At 38.2% G+C, this 20858-nt stretch overlaps 1 protein-coding gene across 5 annotated transcripts in view; it reads left to right on the top strand.

The window, feature by feature from the left end:
• The window catches only part of tjp2b (tight junction protein 2b (zona occludens 2)), a 201423-nt gene that overhangs the window by 8515 nt on the left and 172050 nt on the right, over positions 1-20858 (top strand). For 2 of the 5 annotated variants that reach the window (XM_073909317.1, XM_073909323.1), the window contains exon 2: positions 2750-2806. Coding sequence is in view for 2 of the 5 variants with exons in the window: in XM_073909320.1 (XP_073765421.1) it covers positions 19697-19803 (107 nt within the window). In the remaining 3 variants the exon portion in view is untranslated. Of the gene's footprint in view, positions 1-2749; positions 2807-19589; positions 19804-20858 lie in introns of those variants that run through there. The other 3 variants (XR_012383668.1, XM_073909320.1, XM_068222917.2) reach the window with 2 other exon arrangements.

Genomic DNA, 20858 nt, shown 5'->3' on the forward strand with positions numbered 1-20858 from the left:
GCGAAAAGGGGCTCGATTAAACAAGATGATTATACATTTAAAAAGCAAGCAATTGCTCCATGTTTTAAATTTCTGTCCAGAGAGGTCATGTTTTGGTTCTCGGTTGGTCTCACGCAGTCTGCGATTTCGCAGGTCAGAGTTCCCCAAGCTTGAACTTTGCACCGCAGCAACCTGCGAAACTTGAAGGATGACCCTGCGTTTCCGGTCTGACGCATTTGCGTGCGTATGAATGGAAGTCTATGGGAAGAAAAGCCCATTGTGACAGCAGCTTAATGTCTAGTTCAGACTGCATGATTTTAGCCCAGATTTTGTCTCGCCGACAAATCCCTGAAATCACAGGCAAATCGGTGCTGGTGCACGTGAGTGACAATCACACAGTATGAACTATCAAAGTCGCGATCTGAGAGAATCGCAGATGAGCCGCCGATGCCTGTGAGATATTTGGCGTGCTGAATATCTGGAGTTGTCGGCGATTTAAATCATGCCGTGTAAAATAAGTTTTGACTGAAAATAACATTGGCGATCGCCTACAGCCTATGAGAGAGCAGCATTCACTTGTGTGTGTACCTGCAGGCGAGTGGGAGGCTGGGGGAGAAGTTAAAAGCGCTCATTTTTGGTTTATTTGGATCCAAGAAATGGAGGAAAAACTAGTAAAGGTTTGATAGGAGCACCCGTGTCTGTTTGACGTTTTATACAGAAAGTTAAAAAAGAAAGTTGAGGAGAAATGGCTAATTCCCTTCAAATCCAGGTGAGCAAATATGTACATTTTCTACCCCAGGCTTCTTTCTCATTATGTAGTAATAACAAAAGAAATACTACGTGTTTTTGGCTGTGACACGTAGTTTGGACGAAGTTGTCGGCGATTCTTCCTATTGTAAAGTCATGCAATGTGAAAGCCCCTGTCGCCGATCCATCTTGCAGTGTAAACAAAGCAGTGACAAAACACTTGCCCAGATATTCATGCAGTGTGAAAACATCTGTGACACGACTACTTTGAAAATCATGCAGTCTGTACTCGGCTTAAGCTGCGGTCACACTAGAGTTTGTGTGTGCGGTGCTGTGAAATGGAGCGGGATTAAATAAGATGATTGGACATTTAAAAAGTAAGCGATTGCTCCATATTTTAAATGTTCAGAAATTTAAAACATGGAGCAATCGCTCGTGTTTTTGCCATACGACAGAATTTCGCACATACAAACTTTAATGTGACCGCAGCTTAACTATGCAGGACACCGGCAGGACCAAGTTTGCCCACCCCTGCTCCAGAGTGAAGGTCTATTAGTGATCCAATTCATCCCAATGGCAGATGCTTGTTTAGAAGCCCCAGAAATATGATTTGAAATCTGACAAACCTTGAGGGGATTTATGAGGATTGGTCCAGACTGAGGTGTCCGTCAGATGAACCCTGAGATTGTGTTGTTCATTACCCATTCTGAAGCAGGCGTTATGAAGCACTTGCTGCTTCCATTGTTCAGCTTTTAAATGATCATCATTTGGAGCGCTGTTGGTGTTTTAATGGGTAATTTGAGCTCTTTGATTTTTTTAATGGGGAGATGTTATGCTGCATGCGACGCAGTGGCGCTGTAGGTAGTGCTGTCGCCTTACAGCAAGAAGGTCGCTGGTTTGAGCCTTAGCTGGGTCAGTTGGCGTTTCTGTGTGGAGTTTGCATGTTCTCCCTGCATTCGCGTGGGTTTGCTACGGGTGCTCCGCTTTTCCCCCACAGTACAAAGACATGGGGTACAGATGAATTGCGTAGGCTAAATTGTCTGTAGTCTATGAGTGTGAATGATTGTGTGTGGATGTTTCTCAGAGATGGGCTGGAAGGGCGTCCGCTGCATTAAAAAAAACATGCTGGATAAGTTGGCAGTTCATTCCACTGTGGCGACCCTGGATTAATAACTAAACCGAAAAGAAAATGAATGAATGAATGTTATGCTAAACCTATTCATATGATTTAAAAATGCTGGCTGCTGTCTACATGTGACGTCCAAACCTATGGGCTGTGAGTGTGTGTGTGTGGTGTTCAAGTCTATTGGCAGTGTGAGTGTGGTGTCCCAGCCTATCTGCGTTGAGTGCGTGTGTTCAAAATACAAGTTGGAGGTGACGTGATTAGCACACAGGTGCCGCTCGTTCAGATGTGGATATGAACTGTGTGTGCTGAAATTCTTCAGCACGTTCATTCATTTTCTGGTCGGCTTAGTCCCTTTATTAATCCGGACTGTGGGGGAAACCAGAGCACCCGGAGCAAACCCAAGCGAATGCAGGGAGAACATGCAAACTCCACACAGGAACACCAGCTAAGACGAGGATCGAACCAGCGACCTTCTTGCTGTGAGGCAACAGCACTACCTACTGCGCCACTGTTTGTTTAAACATTTGTATTATTATTATTATTTTCTGTCATGGATATAGTAAATCTCTAGCTGCTATAGCCAGGAAATGGTCTTGCTGTTTAATATGCTGATTAAGAGTCACTAATATAATAAGATCCCATTACAATATAATTAGGAAAGCGAAATCTAAACAGCATTTTTTTCACATGCTTGCAGCGAAAGGCTTACCAAGTCAAAGTTACTAGGTAGTCCGTTTTTTTTTTTCTTGTTTTCTGGGATGGTAGATGCCCCAGGGACCTGATCATAGCACTTACACATAGATTAAGTCAGATTTTCATGATGTGTTTCATGTATGTTTTAATGAAATGCATGAGACTATAGCAACTATAGTGTTTAATGCTGTACTTTATTTACAGGTTACCAGGTGGAATTGGCTTTTGGTTCAGGATGAATGAAAAACTGCAAATATAAAGGTGCGAGGACACACACACAAAACACACACACACACTATGCACATATTTAGGTGCAGGCTGCAAGTAAATCACTGGAATATTGATAATTGTATCTAGGCATGAAATAAATTGGTGGCACGGCTGATGAAAATCTTCTGTGACTGTGAGTATTGATGAGCTGAAGTCATCGATCACAAATCCCAGAGCTCTGCCTTCCCTGATTTAATATGAAATCAATTAATTTTAAAGCTCCTTCAGAGATTTATGACAAATTGCAGATTAATGTTAACGGTAGTTAATTAATTAAATTGAAAAACACTTTAAAATACAGATTTACTGGCCATTACATCTGTAAATCAAATGCATGTTGTGTTGTGTGTTGAGTTTATCTGAAAATATTAAAGACTGTGTCAAATTATTTTAGGTAGGGTTTATTTTTTGAAAGAAATTACCTGTATAAACGCATATAATACGTACACAGTCTTAAAAAGAGAAGCAGTAGTTTATTTAGCACACACTTTGGCCTCATTCATAAACAATGAACAGAACAGATTTGTGTAAATCATTCATAAATGCCTTCTTGCATAAATTGTTGCACTGTATTGAAAGTGACACAGTTTTACAAACAATTTAAGGGCTCAGTTGGCATAAGGAGTTCTTTGTTTTATTAATGCAGGATGATAAAATAATTTTTTTTAAAATTGAAATAAAGTAGATGTATACACAGGGTGTCTGATGGGTCTTAAAAAGTCTTAAATTTTAAAAACTAAATGTTATGCCTTAAGAAGGTTTAAATTAATTGAAATGTGGCCTTGAAGGTTTGAAATCATTTTAAAGGGTTCTTAATTTTTCCATTTCCATGTAATGCCAACACCCAACTAATCACCTGCAATAAATATGTTTTCATTAAATCTTAATTTATATTTACCAATATGGTTTAATTGTCATCCTTACAATAATATTTGTTTAAAAGTTCTCAGTGTATTTATCAACCATGTGGTGAGGACACTGACCTGGCCAGACTTTTGTGCATACATTTAACAAGAGTTTTTATTATATTTAAAAAATGTATGTTGAAAAAATGTATATGTATACTTGCTTTTAGTCCTAACATTATTTAAAATATGTTGCTCAGAAATTGTTTTATAATTTACTTTTTTGATGGGGCAAGTAAAAACTTGCTCTACCAACTAAAAAAAACTTTAGCATTTAGCCTAGTATAAGTCAGAATTTTCATTCATAATGGTCTTTTAAAGGTCTTAAATTTGACTTGGTAAACCTGCAGGAACAGGAATTGGTCAAACAGTAGCAAACATTAGCATGAGGGTAATCCAGAGAGAAGTCGTGGTCAGGTCACAGGCGAAAAGTAGGGATAGCTGACTAGGTGTCACTGTAGAGATGGGTTCTAAAACATTTCAAAGCTTCGACACATTTTCTTAGACTATTTCAGTGTTTCGTGAAGCCTTGCTTGGCCCACCACTAGCGAAAAGGTCGGTACAGGCAGCAAACAGCATAAACAAGAAGCAAGGCAAGGATCAAAAGGCACGGCAAGACTAGACAAGGGTAATGCTTTTTATGTTACAGGTAAACAAGACCAAGCAAAGAGTGATTGTTGATGAGTTGTCTTTAAAGTCCTAGTAATCAGTCTATGATGAGCTTCCAGCTGTGTGTGTGTGCAATCAGAGAGAAAACTGGAACTGGTGTTTGTGTGAGGTGCATGATGGGATTTGTAGTTCATTTCAGTGGCAGACTTGTAGTCCGAGTGATGTCCAGTGATCTGCAAGGCCTGGTGATCGTGACAGCCCTTCTGTGAAATTTTATTTTTCTTCTTCAAATATTTATGTAGTAAACAGAGCAAGGAAACTTTCACAGTATTTTTCATATATATATATATATATATATATATATATATATATATATATATATATTTATTTATTTATTATTATTTTTTTTTATTGATTGTTTTTTCTGGATAAAGTCTTATTTATATTATAGCAATTTTCAAAAAATTAAGTCAAGATTATAATTTTTTTTTTAAATTATTATCTACAGAACAACTCTGTGGTTAGCACTATCACCTTACAGCAAAAAGGTCGCTGGTTGAGTCCCAGCTGTGTCAGCTGGCGTTTCTGTGTGGAGTTTGCATGTTCTCCCTGTGTTGGCGTGGGTTTCCTTGGTGCGCCGGTTTCCCTCACAGTCTGAAGACATGTGCTATAGGTGAATTGAATAAATTCAATTGGTCATAGTGTATGAGTGTGTGTATGGTGTTTCCCAGTACTGGGTTGTGGCTGGAAGGGCATTCGCTGTGTAAAACGTATGCTGGAATGTTTGGCGGTTGGTGTTGGTGACCCCTGAAATAGAGACTAAGCCGAAGGACAATGAATGATTGAAAACTATTATGTTTAAAAAATGCTTTAAAATTTCTCTGTGTGAAACATCATCGCTCAGGAAATATTTTAAAAAGAAAAACACATTTCACAGGAGGGCTAGTAATTTTGCTTCCACCTATGTATGCAAATCTTCAATTTAAATTCTAACAATTTCCACCATTGCATTTCAGCACTTGTGCTTAGATTATTTTAAAATACGCAGTCCTTTCTTGAGTAGGCATGCACTGTCTCAGAAAGCACTTTTGCCCTTTTGACAACTCTCCCCAGTCACCTATATAGACAGTAAGCATTCATTATAACCCTTGTTTAAAGTCGACTGTGCTCACATATATGTTCTGCTGAAAGTGCACATGAAACAGCTTATATTACGCTGATCTCAATTGCTCTGTGCCCTTCTCAGCAAACTGACCTCTCCAGTCGACTAGTAAATACTTCTAAGAGGTCGACCGTTGCCTTCAATCCCAGAATTCCTCATTTCCTAGTCAGGATAATGCCTTGACACTGACAGTACAGTAAGATGTGGTGGAGCAGAGCCAGAACGCAGCTTTAATTGGCCAAAAACAGCAGCTCAAGGTTGCAGCGATGGATTTTTAGTTTGTCCTTGACTGTCCTCCCCCTCGCTGAGGAGCAGCTGATGTGTTCATCTCTGTAAACAGGGGAACAAACTATCTGAAGGTTGTGTTTCAGGCTTCATTTCTGTAGTTTGTACTGTGTGAAAGTATGGCTGACCAGAGAAAGTTATATGTGCTCTACATAATTGTAGTTTCATATAATTCATATAATATATATATTTAAATACATTTCTGTTATTGAAATTCAGTTCAGTAATTATCATTCCAAAGCAGCAGCTTAAGAAAAGGTGCACATTATTACATTACAGTCAAAATCATAAAAGTTAAGGTGTTGTGTATAGGGCGGACAGTTTATAAACGGCAGTTTTACAGTACGTTACTTACTATATACTGTAGTGTCCTTCCAAAAAGGTGATGTCTATGTCTGTAATAATGTGCATAATGTTCAATAAAGTGTATTAAGTGAAGTCTGTTTAGTGTAAATTCCTATATAAGTACTATGGCTCCACAATATCAATATAGAAAAATTATATAAAATAGGGCGACGCCTCACGCAGTAGGTAGTGCTGTCGCCTCACAGCAAGAAAGTCACTGGTTTGAGTCTCGGCTGGGTCAGTTGGCATTTCTGTGTAGAGTTTGCATGTTGTTTTATATACACATTAACATATAATACACATAGACCTGTATATAATCTTTATTAGTGCTGTCAAATGAACGCGTTCAAAAAAAGTGCACACATGGATGTATTGAATAAATGTTTTTTTTACAGGCTGCCTTTTGTTTTTCAGTCAGTTTCTTAAACTTTCTCCCTTTTATGAGCAAAAACTTCTGGAAGTCTGTAAAAGCTGTTCGGCATTTTTTATTTTGCCCAATTTAAACCATTATAAACAACATAAAACAGACACATTTTGATGTTGTGATTGCGATTCCTAAGTAGAAGAATCACTCACTGCCCTCCATCTGAACTTCGCACATCATCAATGACGTCATGTGAAAACAACCTATTATTAACCCTTTCTGAATTATGTTTTTTTCCTCAATTTCTGTGTAACAAAGAGGAGATTTTTTCAACACATTTTTAAACATCATTTTTAAACAAATATCTTTGCCATTAAGACAGTACATAATATTAATATAATAGAATTTTTTTTCAGGGTATAGTATTCAGCTTAAAGTGACATTTAAAGGCTTAACAGGGTAATTAGGTTAACTAGGCAAGTTAGGGTAATTACGCAAGTTATTGTATAGCAGTGGTTCTGTAGACAATAAAAAATAAATATTGCTAAAGAGGGCTAATAAAACAACTAAGACTTTTTCCAAAAGAAAAATGTTATAGAAAAGACTGTGAAAAAATTCTTGCTCTGTTAATCATAGTTTTAGAAGTATGTAAAAAAAGAAGAAAAAATCACAGGAGGGCTAATCATTGTGACTTGAACTGTACATTAAACCTGACATTAAAATCCGATTGACTGATAGTGGTGTCACCATGAGACCACCTGCACTGTAGTTCAGAACCACTTTGAGCAAATCGCATTAAGCTTTTTCCACTCAGATCCTTGCATATTTTGCATGATTTTGGCCAATCGACGCTTTATCAATTGATTTTTCAAGCTCAGGCTGACAGCGACACGAGCGGATAATTGTCAGTGGTGTGCTCTTGAGCTCTTAGCAGCCGTAATGAAAGGAGTAATCAGCACATCCTCAGGGCGTTCGCACTAATTAAAGAGGCAGAGTGTTTGACAGGGTCACCTCTGTCTCTGGCACCCAACCAACACACACTCTCTTCACTCCTGAGAGACGCACAGCAGCTCACACACGCTGCTTTTCAGGAACGCTTTCATGAGTTTTACAGAACTTCACACTTCTGAGTTATCATTGGTTATCTGGATTTGATTTTGTTTGTTTGTGTTTGGTTTAATATATTACTGATAAAGGTGACATACAGTTTTCAGTGATATTATCATGTAGAGCAGGGGTGTCAAACTCATTTTAGCTCAGGGGCCACATAAAAGAAAAAATCTATTCCCAAGTGGGCTGGAATCATGGTATAAATAACTCTAAAAACAGCAACTTCAGATTGTTTTCTTTGTGTTAATATGATTAACATAAAGCATAAAGCTGGAGCCTGAGGACAGCCCGATCTCACGGCAATTCGTAACTTTTTGATTTAGTGGCTTATTCATATGACTTTGTACGATCTCATTCGTACAGTTTAGAATGATTTGCTTATCCACCAATGATGGTTGGGTTTAGGAGTGTGGTTGGGTGCCACGCCTCCTTTTTAAAAGCATACATTTTTAAATGACTGAAGTTATAGTAAAATAGTTACGTTTCCTTGTGAGAACACCTCAGTGTGGCATGGCAGGGCATAGATATGATCTTTCACTCTGACAAGGCTGGCAAACTGATGCTGATTCAGGCTTCTGGATTGGGTGAAATTAGTAGTTTGCAATTGCTCCATTCAATGGACATAATTGTAACAGTGGTTTCTTTTACTGAAAAATCGCAACTCTTTTTTTATACATAGATATATACACTTGATATCGCATACAGACGCTGAGCATGTGTCAGTAGCTCTGCCACATTTCTACAGTGCTCCCAGGACAAAAGTCATTCAACCGCACTAGTCAAGACTATAGCCAATCTGAAGATGCTGGACTTTAGCTCTGTGTACGGGTGTAGTAATGAGTACACAAAGAACACAAAGTATAAAGTCAGAACACTTTAATAGGTAAGATTTAGTTTTTTTATTTTTTTATTTTTTAGTTTACTTTATTTATAGAAGTTTTTGTAAAAACATAACACCAAATAGTGTATATCACACATGTTAACAAAATTATCTCTGTGTTATTACCCAATACTAACTAGAACATGCACCAAAAGACTAGCAAACAATACAGCAATTATACAGCACCATAAAAAAATGAAGAAAAAAAATAATAAAAACAATAAAAAAATCTCTGAAAGACTGATAGAATAAGTTACAAAATTGACTGACATTGTAGGGTCCAGCCAGTTAGTCCACTGGTGGACGAAGGTTCACTGCATGTTTGGCCTTACCAGTGCACAATGTTGATTTACTTTAAACTTAACTCATATCTGACTCCAATTTTCGTATGAGGTGGTTTAGAATATTAATATAATTATCCTCGTTTTATCTGACTAATTATAAAACATTGATAAGATTATTATTATTATTATTTTTAATATTACTTTAGATTATAATTGAATATTCTCTTTGATTCGCTATTTTATATTATTCTTGTTCATTCGGATTCTTATAACATCCTGAGTCTTGTACTGCCCGAGTATACAATCTCTTAAACGCAAGCATGTCAGTCTTGGTCATTAAACAGAGATGTTTCAAATTTAAATGAAGGAAAGGAGAGGAGCTGGTTTTCCCGCATTCCCACCTGCTGGGTTGTGGAACTGATTGTCTCTGTGTTTTCAGCTCATGTTTGAATTGTTAAAAACATCAAAATATTTGTGGTACCTCAAGTCTTACAACATGTAAAAATGAAAGAGAGGAAAAAAATATTGCCAAAAAAAAAAACATAATTAACCTATACATCTAAGGAAAGGGGCCCATATTTTGTCATACAACTTCTGTTTGCTAAATATAGAGAAACGCAACCTTTCCAGTTTTAGGGCAGAAACCATTTCAGCTAACCATTAAAAAAATTGTGGAGGTGTCGTGGATTTCCACTCCATCAGAATCACTCTCTTGGCCAGCACCATGCCAAACATAAGGGAGAGTTGTTGATGTTTAGGCCAAGTTAGAGCCTGGTCTGACCATCCAAACATATTTCCACATCAATTTAAATGTCCATTTCAAAGCCTGGGAGTAAAGTCCGAAGATACTTTTCCAAAATTCAGATACTTCTGGACAGGACCAGAATATCTGACCATAGGTCCTTACTGCACCTTTGCCTACTTTGACTACAGCTTATTAAGTTTGGCTTTAGTATAGTGTAATCTATGCATCACTTTAAATTGTATGAGCTGTAGTCTTACATTTATAGAGCAAGAATGAACATGACTCAGTCCCTCTTCCCAAGTAGAGGATGAAATGTCAGTTCCTAATTCCCTCTTCCAAGAATCTTTAAGGTGTGCAGTATACACGTTTATAAATTTGGTCACTAAATGTTTCTCTATTAAGCACTGCCTCAAAAGCTTGTATAGATCATGATCAAGAGAGACTTCCTCGCTCTAAGGAAAATTGACGCACCTGTAAATAACAAAAAAAGTGTAATTGTGAGAGACAAAAGTAGTCAAATTTCGCCGGTTTGTCCTCTACATAATAATCCTTCACTGAACGCAGTCCTTTGTCCTTTCAAAAACTAATTTGGTTTTGCTTTTGTATGTTACAAACTTTTGATGTTACGAACATTATTAATGATAATACAATTTCTATATTCACCAGAAGGCAAAGTAGCACTAGTTTTGTTGAATAAAATAAGCAAACGATGTAAATAAAATATTTCAACAAGATGCTGCGGTGTCAGAAACTTGTATTATTGTTGGCTAAGTGAACGAGTCGTTCATAACGAAGATTCATTCACAAATGAAATGCTCCCTCCGTTAGAATGAGAAGTGAAAGGAGGAGAGAGGGTGTGTTTCAGGACGCGGATTAGATCAAATAGACACAAATACACGCTCTTTGTCGGCAATGCCTGTTTGGTCACTTGTCCATCGATGTAGAAAGGTGATGTAAAATGATAATTTTCCTAATCTAAAAAAAATTTGCTTACTGACCACCGGGAAAACTCCTGATCATAGATATATGTATACATATGTATGGGGTCTGGATGGCCATTCCTCTATTGCACCTTGACCCTGCATTCATTTCAAAAGAGCGCTACACTCTCAGAAAATAAAGGTACAAGAGCTGTCACTGGGGTGGTACCTTTTTGAAAGGTACATATTTGTGCTTAAAGGGCCCCTATTAATTCCTCGAGGGTACATATTAGTACCTAAAAAGTACAAAAAATTACCTCTTGAAATGTTTAGGTATAATATATACAGTATGTCACAAAAGTGACTACACCCCTCCTACTTCTGCAAATATTTATTCATAACTTTTTATAGAACAACACTGCAGAAATGACTCTTTAACACAATGAAAAGTAGTCAGTGTAAAGTGTGTATAGCAGTGTAAATTTATTGTCCTCTCAAAATAACTACAAATACAGCCAATAATAACTGAACCCCTGGCAACAAAAGTGAGTACACCCCTAAGTGAAAATGTCAAAATTGAGCACAATTAGTCATTTTTCTCTCCCTGTGTCATGTAACTCATAAGTGTTACACTGTCTCGGGTATCCGAGTTATTCGGAGAGGACAATACATTTACACTGCTATAAACACTTTACACTGACTACTATTCATTGTGTCGGAGTCATTTCTGCAGTGTTGTCCTATGAAAAGTTATAAATAAATATTTGCAGAAATAGGAGGGGTGTGCTCACTTTGACATACTGTACCTTTGAGGTACGAAGATATGCCCTTTAAAGGGTCACGAAACACCAAAACACATATTTTGAGCTGTTGACAGTCGTATATGTGTCCCACACTGCTAAAAACACTATTAAGACACCTATATTTCACTAAAAAGTGTAAATTGGTTGTTTTTGCGTTATTTCAAGCAAATTCGTACTTCCTGTTTGAAACTAATTTTTGAAGCTGCGTCACGGTCATGACATAATAGCCTGTATTCCAGCGTGCAGCCTGGGCGTCTGTGCCAGAGTGTGTCTTATTACGTCTTACAGTGTGCTGCATTAATGCATGAGTAAGGCTTGGTTCAAACCAATCAGCGCGCTCTATTGTGCAACTTCATTAATATTCATTACTGTGTTTACACGACATAGACGCCACGTTGTGTTGGCAAAACAAGCGTGAAGTGTTGCTTTTATAGTTTGCTGCCGTTAAGTTTCGTTTTCTTTTTCTCTCTGTGAGAGCTCAGACTCACGTGTGGATTAACAGTGTACGCGACGCGCGACAACAATAACTTACGTGTCTAAGGAGGATTATTGTTTACCTGAGAGCTGTTCTCATCTGCAAACGCTGAAATCCGGATTAGCTTGTAGTATTCTCTTCATAAAGACGCGGCTCTAGTTGTTGGTGATTGTCCTGTCTCTACAGATTTGGTAAGTGAGCGACCAGTGCTCTTTGTTTATTCAGTTAACTACCGTAACATGTTAGGACCACAACCAAACTTTAACCTCGTGTAGGGTTTTTAACCGCATTTAGTGACCGGAATAACACACGCGGCTTTCTGACGCTACCTGCCGTGTGCATCTAAGTTTCCGGGAAATGCAGAATTTTTTTTCTCTCATTCGCCGTGCGGCATCAAACATTGAATGAAAAATACACGCTTAGAGCAGATCCTCGAATCAAATATCTCGTTTGTCGCGAAGGGCATGAATGAATTCCCTGAATGAAAGAGCCAAACTGCAGTTAAAGTCCACCATTTAATAATTTGGCAAATAATTCCACTACAGATGTCCATGTAGGTTAAACACCATCACTTTCTACTGTGTGTGAGTATTTTGACGGAAACTCGTGCGTGCCCAAATAGACACTCCCACACCCTCCCACTTTAGTTCCTCCGACACTCCCCCTAAACAGAGCTGGACACGCCCACTTTTCTGACTTTTTCCAAAGTAGAGGTGTGAAAACACCCTGCTGAAACGAGGGGGTTTCATGGCCCTTTAAATACAAATATGTACCTTTTGAAAAGGTACCACCCTAGTGACAGCTCTTGTACCTTTATTTCTGAGAGTGTATCCTGTACTAAAATGGCGGCTCTATTGACGCATTTCTTTCAATAGACAACAACAGCGCAGGCGACATCTAATGTAAATGTTCATGATTTTTATACTTTAAATAATCCTCTTGTGAGCTGGATTAAACCTATTTGCAGCCCTGATCCGGCTGTACATTTGTCACCCCTGATGTAAAGCAATTATTTGCAGAAAATTACAGTAGGTCAGTGCAAAATATTGCATATTTTCAAACCTTAAAGTGCTAGTACACCCAAAAATATATAAATGACCTCATCATTAACTTTCCCTCGTGTGGTTTAAATCTTCATGAGTTTCTTTCTACTGTTGAACACGAAAGATGATTTTTTAAATGCTGGTTTACCCATTGACCCAATTTTGGGTGAACTATCCATTTAAATTCTGTAAATAAAATGTGTAAATGTAAAATATGTATGCAGGCCTGTAGCCAGCCAGCCAATGGACATTTTTGCAGTTCATTCATTCATTAATTTTCCTTCGGCTTAGTCCCTTTATTCATCAGGGGTCGCCACAGTGGAATAAATTGCCAACTTATCCAGCATCATGCTCTTCTAGCTGCAACCCAGTACCGGAAAACACCCATACCTACATTATGACCAATTTAGTTTGTTCAATTCCCCTATAGCGCATGTCTTGAAAACCGGAGCACCCGGAGAAAACCCATGCCAACACGGGGATAACATGCAAACTCCACACAGAAATGCTAACTGGCCCAGCAGGGACTCGAACCAGTGACCTTCTTGCTGTGAGGCGACAGTGCTAACCACTAAGCCACCATGCTGCCTTAGTTTGAACAATCAAGGAAAAAAAATGGTGTGTGTACTGTTTGAGTAACCGCTATAGCTTTAAAAGTGTTTCCAGCTTCATTCAGATCAATAACTAAATCTCATGTCACGGTTATACAGTACACAAGGTCAAGCTCATAAACAACACAAACAACATCAAGGAGAGAAAGATCGAGACGGAAGGGGCTTATAGAGAGCAATTGTGTGTGTGTGTGTGTGTGTGTGTGTGTGTGTTTGTGTTTGTGTTTGTGTTTGTGTGTGTGTGTGTGTGTGTGTGTGTGTGTGTGTGTGTGTGTGTGTGTGTGTGTGTGTGTGTGTGTGTGTGTGTGTGTGTGTGTGTGTGTGTGTGTGTGTGTGTGTGTGTTTGAGGACCGTCCTCATCTGATTACAAGTCATGAAGTTCGTGCTGGGATTCAGCTGGTCTGGAGTCAGCAGTATTATGAAAGCATGGCTGTGCATTTGGCTCGGCTCTGTCTGCACATGTGCGGCTCCGTTTCTGCTCAATCAGTCAATGCTGAGACACTTGGAAATATTAGGCACTTGATTTGCATGTAGATGCGAAGCTTAAGCATTGACCGAGGAGCTCCCGCAGCGACGTTACAGACGCCTGCTGCGAAACATTGGAGACCTTCATGCATCACAGGCATTTCTCCACATGCGCTAACTCTGATTAAGGGAAAACTGAAATGTGCGGCATGAAGTCACATTAAGATTGAGAATTTGCTGGGACAGTAGGTGATTGGATGGTTCATCTTACTAATAAAATCTGGCCTTTGAACACGCAGTGCACAGGCGTTGGTTTATGCATAGTGTTTTATCACAGGGCTCCTGTAAAATGCATAAGTAAGAAGATGCAGTTAAAGACCTTCACAGGGTAGTCTTTTTTTAAAGATTAAAATAAGGCTTTATGGAAATGACTGATAGAGTTAAATGACATTTAATTTTCAAAAAGTTTTATGAAGTTTTGTATGGTGTGCAATTAAATCTTGGTGTCTGTATTTAAATTCAGTTTAAGCCTTAAAAATAAAATTATTTGGTTCATTCATTTTATTTTCAGCTTAGTCCCTTTATTATTCAGGGATTGCCGCAGTGGAATGAACCGCCAACTTATCCAGCATATGTTTTATGCAGTGGATGCGCTTCCAGCCGCAACCCAACATGGGGAAACTTCCATACACTATTGCATTCACACACATACACTACGGCCAATTTAGCTTACTCAATTCACCTATAACACATGTCTTTGGATTTTGGAGGAAACCGGAGCACCCGGAGGAAACCCACGCCAACACAGGAAATATTCAAACTTCACATAGAAATGCCAACTGACTAGTGGTGTAAAGTAACTAATTACAAATACTCGGATTACTGTAATTGAGTTGTTTTTCTCAGAAATTGTAATTTACTAAGTAGTTTTAAAAATGTGTACTTTTACTTTCACTTGAGTAAATTTTTAGTGCTGTATTGGTACTTTTACACCACTGCTTTCCTTCAACCTGAAGACACTACTTCATATTTTATTTTGTATGGGGATTAGAAAAATCAGTCATTCAATTCCTGTCTAATCAAACTGCACATAGAAGGTAAATCACATCATAATGAACTACCTCAAGACATGGGTGCTTCATAATTGAAGCATTAAAAAAACATTTGAAGCATTGAAAGTGTCCAAGAAGATGTTCAAAATCTTTAGGTGCATTGACCCAGAGACTGTTTAGATGCATGTCACTGATAAGAAAGGTGACGGATGTTTACTGTATGATGAGCGAAATTACCTTAAACACCCAGCACAAGACTTCAACATGATGCAGATTGACGTTGTACCCTAACGTCATGTTTGGAAATGAAAATCGTGTTTATGTCAGAACTCAACTTCAGGCCAACGTCAATGTCCAACATCCAACCTAAAACCAACTAAATAATAATGTCCAATGATTTGGGATGTAACAATATTGTAAATACCGTCATACCGCAATAGTAATGTTTTTACCAATATTACCGTAGGCGCATGACTCAATAAAACTATATTTCTGAGAAAAGTTTGCTTAGGCGAATGAAGAGAACGGGAGGTAGCAGGAACTACAATTCTCATCAGCCTAGGCGTGGCCATCATCCTTTGCGGTCTGTTGTCACTACAGATCCAGTAATGCGGAAATGGAGTGTGTTGCTAGTAGCGGGGAAGAAAAAGAGCTGGAAATGATCGAACCTAAAGCGGGTTTTAAATCGGATGTGTGGAAGCATTTCGGTTTCTTTCTAAAAAGATACAAAAAAAGGAGAAAAGGTGACAAAGAAAAAAACAGTATGCAGGCACTGCCAGACTGTGGTGAAATATAAGTCGGGGAATACAACTAAAAACAGTTATGGGGACTGCAGAACACAACACACTTGTTAGATTAATGCAGACATTGACTTGTACCGCAAAGAGACCTCTATCTCACTCATGGCTTGTCCTCTTAAGTAATGGAAAGACAATGCACAATGTTACCCACTGCTGTTAACCTTGGCTAAATCATATCTCTCTGTCCCAGAAACCTCAGTCCCAAATGAGAAGGTTTTTTTTCTGTTGCAGGGGACATTGTAAATGCCCAGAGATCCCAGCTTTTACCAGATTATAGTTATATGATAATTTTTCTTTAAAAAAAAACATCTCTATCTAAGTGAGTGAGTGATTAAATGTTGAATGTGATGAGTTTTCAACAATACTAAATTGAAACTTTATTTTTTTATATGGTTTAATAGTTTTTTGTTATTAAAATTGAAAAATTGAAGTTCCTGTTTCGAAACTTACAGATAGATGGCTAATTTGTATGTCATTGATATGTTCAGTGCTAAGGTAAATAAACACTTTTGGCACTTTTTTTCGAGTCTTTTCATTAGTTTTGTTTTTCCTGTAAATTATTCAATAAATACCGTACCGTGCCATTCATACCGAGGTATTATCGTACCGTGAAATTCTGATACCGTTACATCCCTACTAATGATGTTTCAGCTTGATGTTACCACTATGATGTATATCGAACGTTGGATTTTGGTTGCCATACCTGACGAATAAATGTCAGTATTTGACCTCAATATGACGTTGGTTTAAGATGTTTGCTCGACTTTGGATTTTGGTCACTTTCCAACACAACCTAAAAATCATCCAAATATCAACGTCATTTAGCATCATTATTGGACGTCAAAATAATGTTGTCCTTAATTGCTAGATAACCATTGAATTTTGATCCCCTGATGCCACGACCTAAATCTAACCTAATATTAACATCTTATTAATAATGTCTTGTGTGCTTGCTGGGGAATTGTCAGATATTTGACATCAGTCAAATATCCTAACATAAGTTGGCCTAACATTAATAAAAAAAAAGGCATTTTGCCTATAGAGATCTCTCATTTTTATTTAGTTCATATTAAAACTAAGTAAATTACAAAATAACTAAAATATGAATATATATTTTTTTATTTTTATAATAACTAATTGTTACTCAAAATAACACTGAATATGACAGTAAAGCAAACCATTTTTCTGCACTAATCCTAAACCCTAAATGCCTGGCTTTCAGCTCTAATAATACCGAACAAGTGCATTAATATTGTCTGGTCAGAGCTGCTGCTTATCACAGTCTCTAGCAGCTAATGCATTCGTTCATCCATAACGGATAATGTCTTATGGTTGTTAAATCATATAGCCTATTACTACCATATCAAATCATAAGCTTTTATGGCTTTTTATGTGCGTGAGAAAATGCTTTCAAATCCTTTCGCCGTGGCTCGCTCCAACACATCTGTGAGGCCAAAACAGACCTATTCATAGACTTAATACGCGGAAATTTCCCCCTGTCTCACCTCGAGCTCTTTGACAGCAAAATCCCACTTTGTGCTTGTAAGCAACGCGAGCGTAATCCGTCCGTCGAGTAATTTCATTTCCAGAGCTCTCACTGGCTCACTGCCTACAAACCCTGACAAGTGATTACTCATCCTATGTGTGTTTTTTACACGTGTTCACTACTTAGATTGTGCAGAAAGGTGCGTGCACATATTTCTGCTGAACTGGGCCTGGCAGTGTGGAAGAGCCAAAAAATGCAGGCATACAAGTCAAAAATGACTTTAAAATGTCAACACGTCGCAATACTCAAAGGATATATTTTTTCTAAACATTTAAGGTCAGATCTGGTGGGGCATGGTAGCTCAGTGCTTAGCCCTGTTGCCTCATAGCAAGAATGTTGCTGGTTCGAGCCCCGGCTGGGTCAGTTGGCATTTCTGTGTGGAGTTTGCATGTTCTTCCCATGTTGATGTGGGTTTCCTCCGGGTGCTCCGGTTTCCCTCACAGTCCAAAGACATGTGATATACAGTAGGTGAATTGGATTAACTAAATTGGCTGTAGCGTGTGTGTGTGTGTGTGTGTGTGTGTGTTTTCCAGAACTGGGTTGCGGCTGGAAGGGCATCTGCTGTGTAAAACATATGCTGGAATAGTTGACAATTCCCTGATAAATACAACATGCTCGTTCTGAAAACGTAGCCCTATACATTTATGGAGACCACGAATCATGTAGCCAGAGCTACGTATGGCTGCATTTCATTTTTAAAGGGAATGCTACGGGGCGGTATGACGCTATTCCTTTTCGCGCTTATCAGCTGACCACTTACCCCTGTATGGATGACTTTCCTTTTGGTACCAGTTTATCCAGTGGCTCGCAATGTACCTTAGTAGACTTGAGACGCAGAGAGGAGTAGACTACAACGACGGGGTTTGAGTCCGGTAAGTAACGGGTTCCAGAAAGCGGGTTAGAAAAAACAGAATCCAAAAAGTAAAATAAGCAAGTAAATAACAGGGTGAAAACGTGGTAAAACATAAAAATGCTGTAAAAATGACACAAGGGCTTTTCTATTTATGGATTGCTTTTGAAAATAGTTTGTTGGGTTTTGGGAAGTGGGTGGGCAGGTCAATTAATAAAATTGGTTGGGTTTAGGAAAGGAAGAGAGTGGGTCAGTCAATCTGTCATTGAGTCTTTCAGTCAGTCAGTCAGTCAGTCAGTCAGTCGACAGCGCCCTCTGGTGGGTATATGTGAGAACAGCATGCGCAAATGGGACTGGCCAGAGAAATTTGAGATCTGAAAAACATACACAGCGGCCTCTAGTGGATTCATGAAAACAAAAACGTAGCTCCTGGGATGTATTTGGCTCTCTCCAGAAATGTATATAGAGGTACAGTTTCAGTATGAAATGCATAGGTCGCATAAATCAGGGACTAAGCCAAAATGAAAATGAATGAAAGAATGAATGAATGAAAGTTTCTCTGAACAAATAGATTCTTGATCACATCAGATTGGAGTTTCTTTTTAATTTGTGCAAATTGCAAAATGCTTTGAAACATGTAGTTTGAAAGATGTTTAGTTGAACAACAACTAATTACATATGACTTATGGATTAAAACTGATGAGCCGATTCTCACCTAAACTGCCAAATTTATTCTTCTCAATCATTTTTCATTGTGAAAGCCATCTAACTCGATTGTACTCATTACTCATTGTAAGTTAATGTTAGCTGCTTCAGTTCAACATCTACATTAGATGATAAAGATGAAACCAGGGTGGACATTTCAGCAAGACAATGATCCAAAACACAGCCAAGGAAACTCTCAAATGCTTTCAGAGAAAGAAAATCAAGCTGTAGAATGGCCCGACCAATCACCTGAGTTGAATCAAATAGGAAATACAAATTAAAAATCAGATTTGATAGGTGCGACCCACAGAATCATCAAGATTTTTACATTCTGTTAAAGTCTGTCTTAAACTCACACCTGAGCAATTCATGTAACTTCGCATTGTTTGGGTTTTGGCCAAAATCTGCTACAATTCCATGTCAACAGCTACTTAAGAAATATTATTCCCAGGAAAAAAGATGGATGGATGGATGGATGGACGGACGGACGGAAAGAAAGAAAGTAAGAAAGATAGATAATTATTCATGAATAATGTTAACAGTAAGCACACCCCCAACATTCAACCCAAATCCGCACTGTTGATTTGAACAGCAGTAAAGCAGTGTATCGTCTTGCCGGTCAATGTTAAACACACTAAAGTCATTCTGAGCTGTAGTTACGGATTAAAGAGAATAGAGTCTGCATTATCTCCACAGGCTTAGTAACACAATTATCCCTCTAGTCCGTTTTCATTTGTCTAATGTTATAAAGGTCTTCCCTGTATTATGTAAGCCATACAAATCTCCAAATTAATGTCTTTTTTTCCCTCTTTTTTAAAGACAAAAGGCATGTTTGGACAAGGTTGGTGCAGAGCCAGAGTTGTAGAGGAGCGTGTGGCGGTTTGTGTTTCTCCAGGAGAATTTGTTTGTGAATGAAGCCAAGATGAAGTATAAAAAGTTTTTTACCGTCATGCAGGCGGCTGTTGGCATCGTGCCGCTCAACAAACGCGAATTCCTTCCTCCTCCTCGAAGACTTTGGAAAGCTCACGAGTAAGTGTGTGCTTGTGTTTGTTTATGTGCGTGTGTGTTTGTTTAATGGGCAGGTGAACGTACTGTTGGGGAAAATAAAAGACGGGTGGATGCTGAGAGTCACACCTCACAGATCTGCTGATGCTGTGTTTTTTGTTCTCTATTTATAGCATCGATCGCAATGTTTTTTTTTATGATAATGAGCTCAAACTAGTCTCCGTGGAGAAGAAATACGGATGCTGTTTTCTTGCCAGAGCGCTGTTGGTTTAATATGAGATGGAGTTGTGTTTCCTAATGGGAAGTTGTATATCATTTGGAATGAACAGTGATGTAATGAAAACAGGAGACTCTGTGGGCTTGTTTTATTTATTTATTTATTTTTTTTGGTTAACACTCATTGAATTATTTTGCTTAAGAGCACTGGGGGGTCAGAGACGGACGGCATTTTTTAACATCAGAATGTTAGAACACTTGTAAATTAGAATGTGTACTATTTTATCATTTATTTTTTTCTTAGCATAACTGTAAAAAATGGCAGTGATTTTAAAAACTGTAAAAAAAAATCTGTAAAATGTGTAGTTATGTTATTAATAATGGTACATATATTATTTAACATAGTTTACCTTTATACCCTTAAATGAACCCCTAATGTTTATTTTTGACCAAGTTCTTTTCTACCTTACTAACTACACTTATCTTACACCACACTACACCTACACTTATAAATATCTTGCTGCCTTAATTGTTTTCATTCATTCATTTTCCTTCGGCTTAGTCACTTTATTCATCATGGGCCGCCACAGCGGAATGAACTGCTAACTTATCTATGTTTTACGCAGCGGAAAGCCCTTCCAGCTGCAACCTAGGACTGGGAAACATACATCTCTCTTACATACATTACATACATACTCTTCTCACCATACACTTTCACCTTCACACACATACACTATGGCCAATTTAGTTTATTCAATTCACATGTAGCGCATGAAACTGGAGCTCCTGGAGGAAACCCACAGAAACTCCACACAGAAATGGCAACTGGCCCAGCCAGGATTCGAACCTACGACCTTATCACC

The sequence above is a fragment of the Danio rerio genome, chromosome 8, assembly GCF_049306965.1.
Source record: "Danio rerio strain Tuebingen ecotype United States chromosome 8, GRCz12tu, whole genome shotgun sequence".
NCBI lineage: Eukaryota > Metazoa > Chordata > Actinopteri > Cypriniformes > Danionidae > Danio > Danio rerio.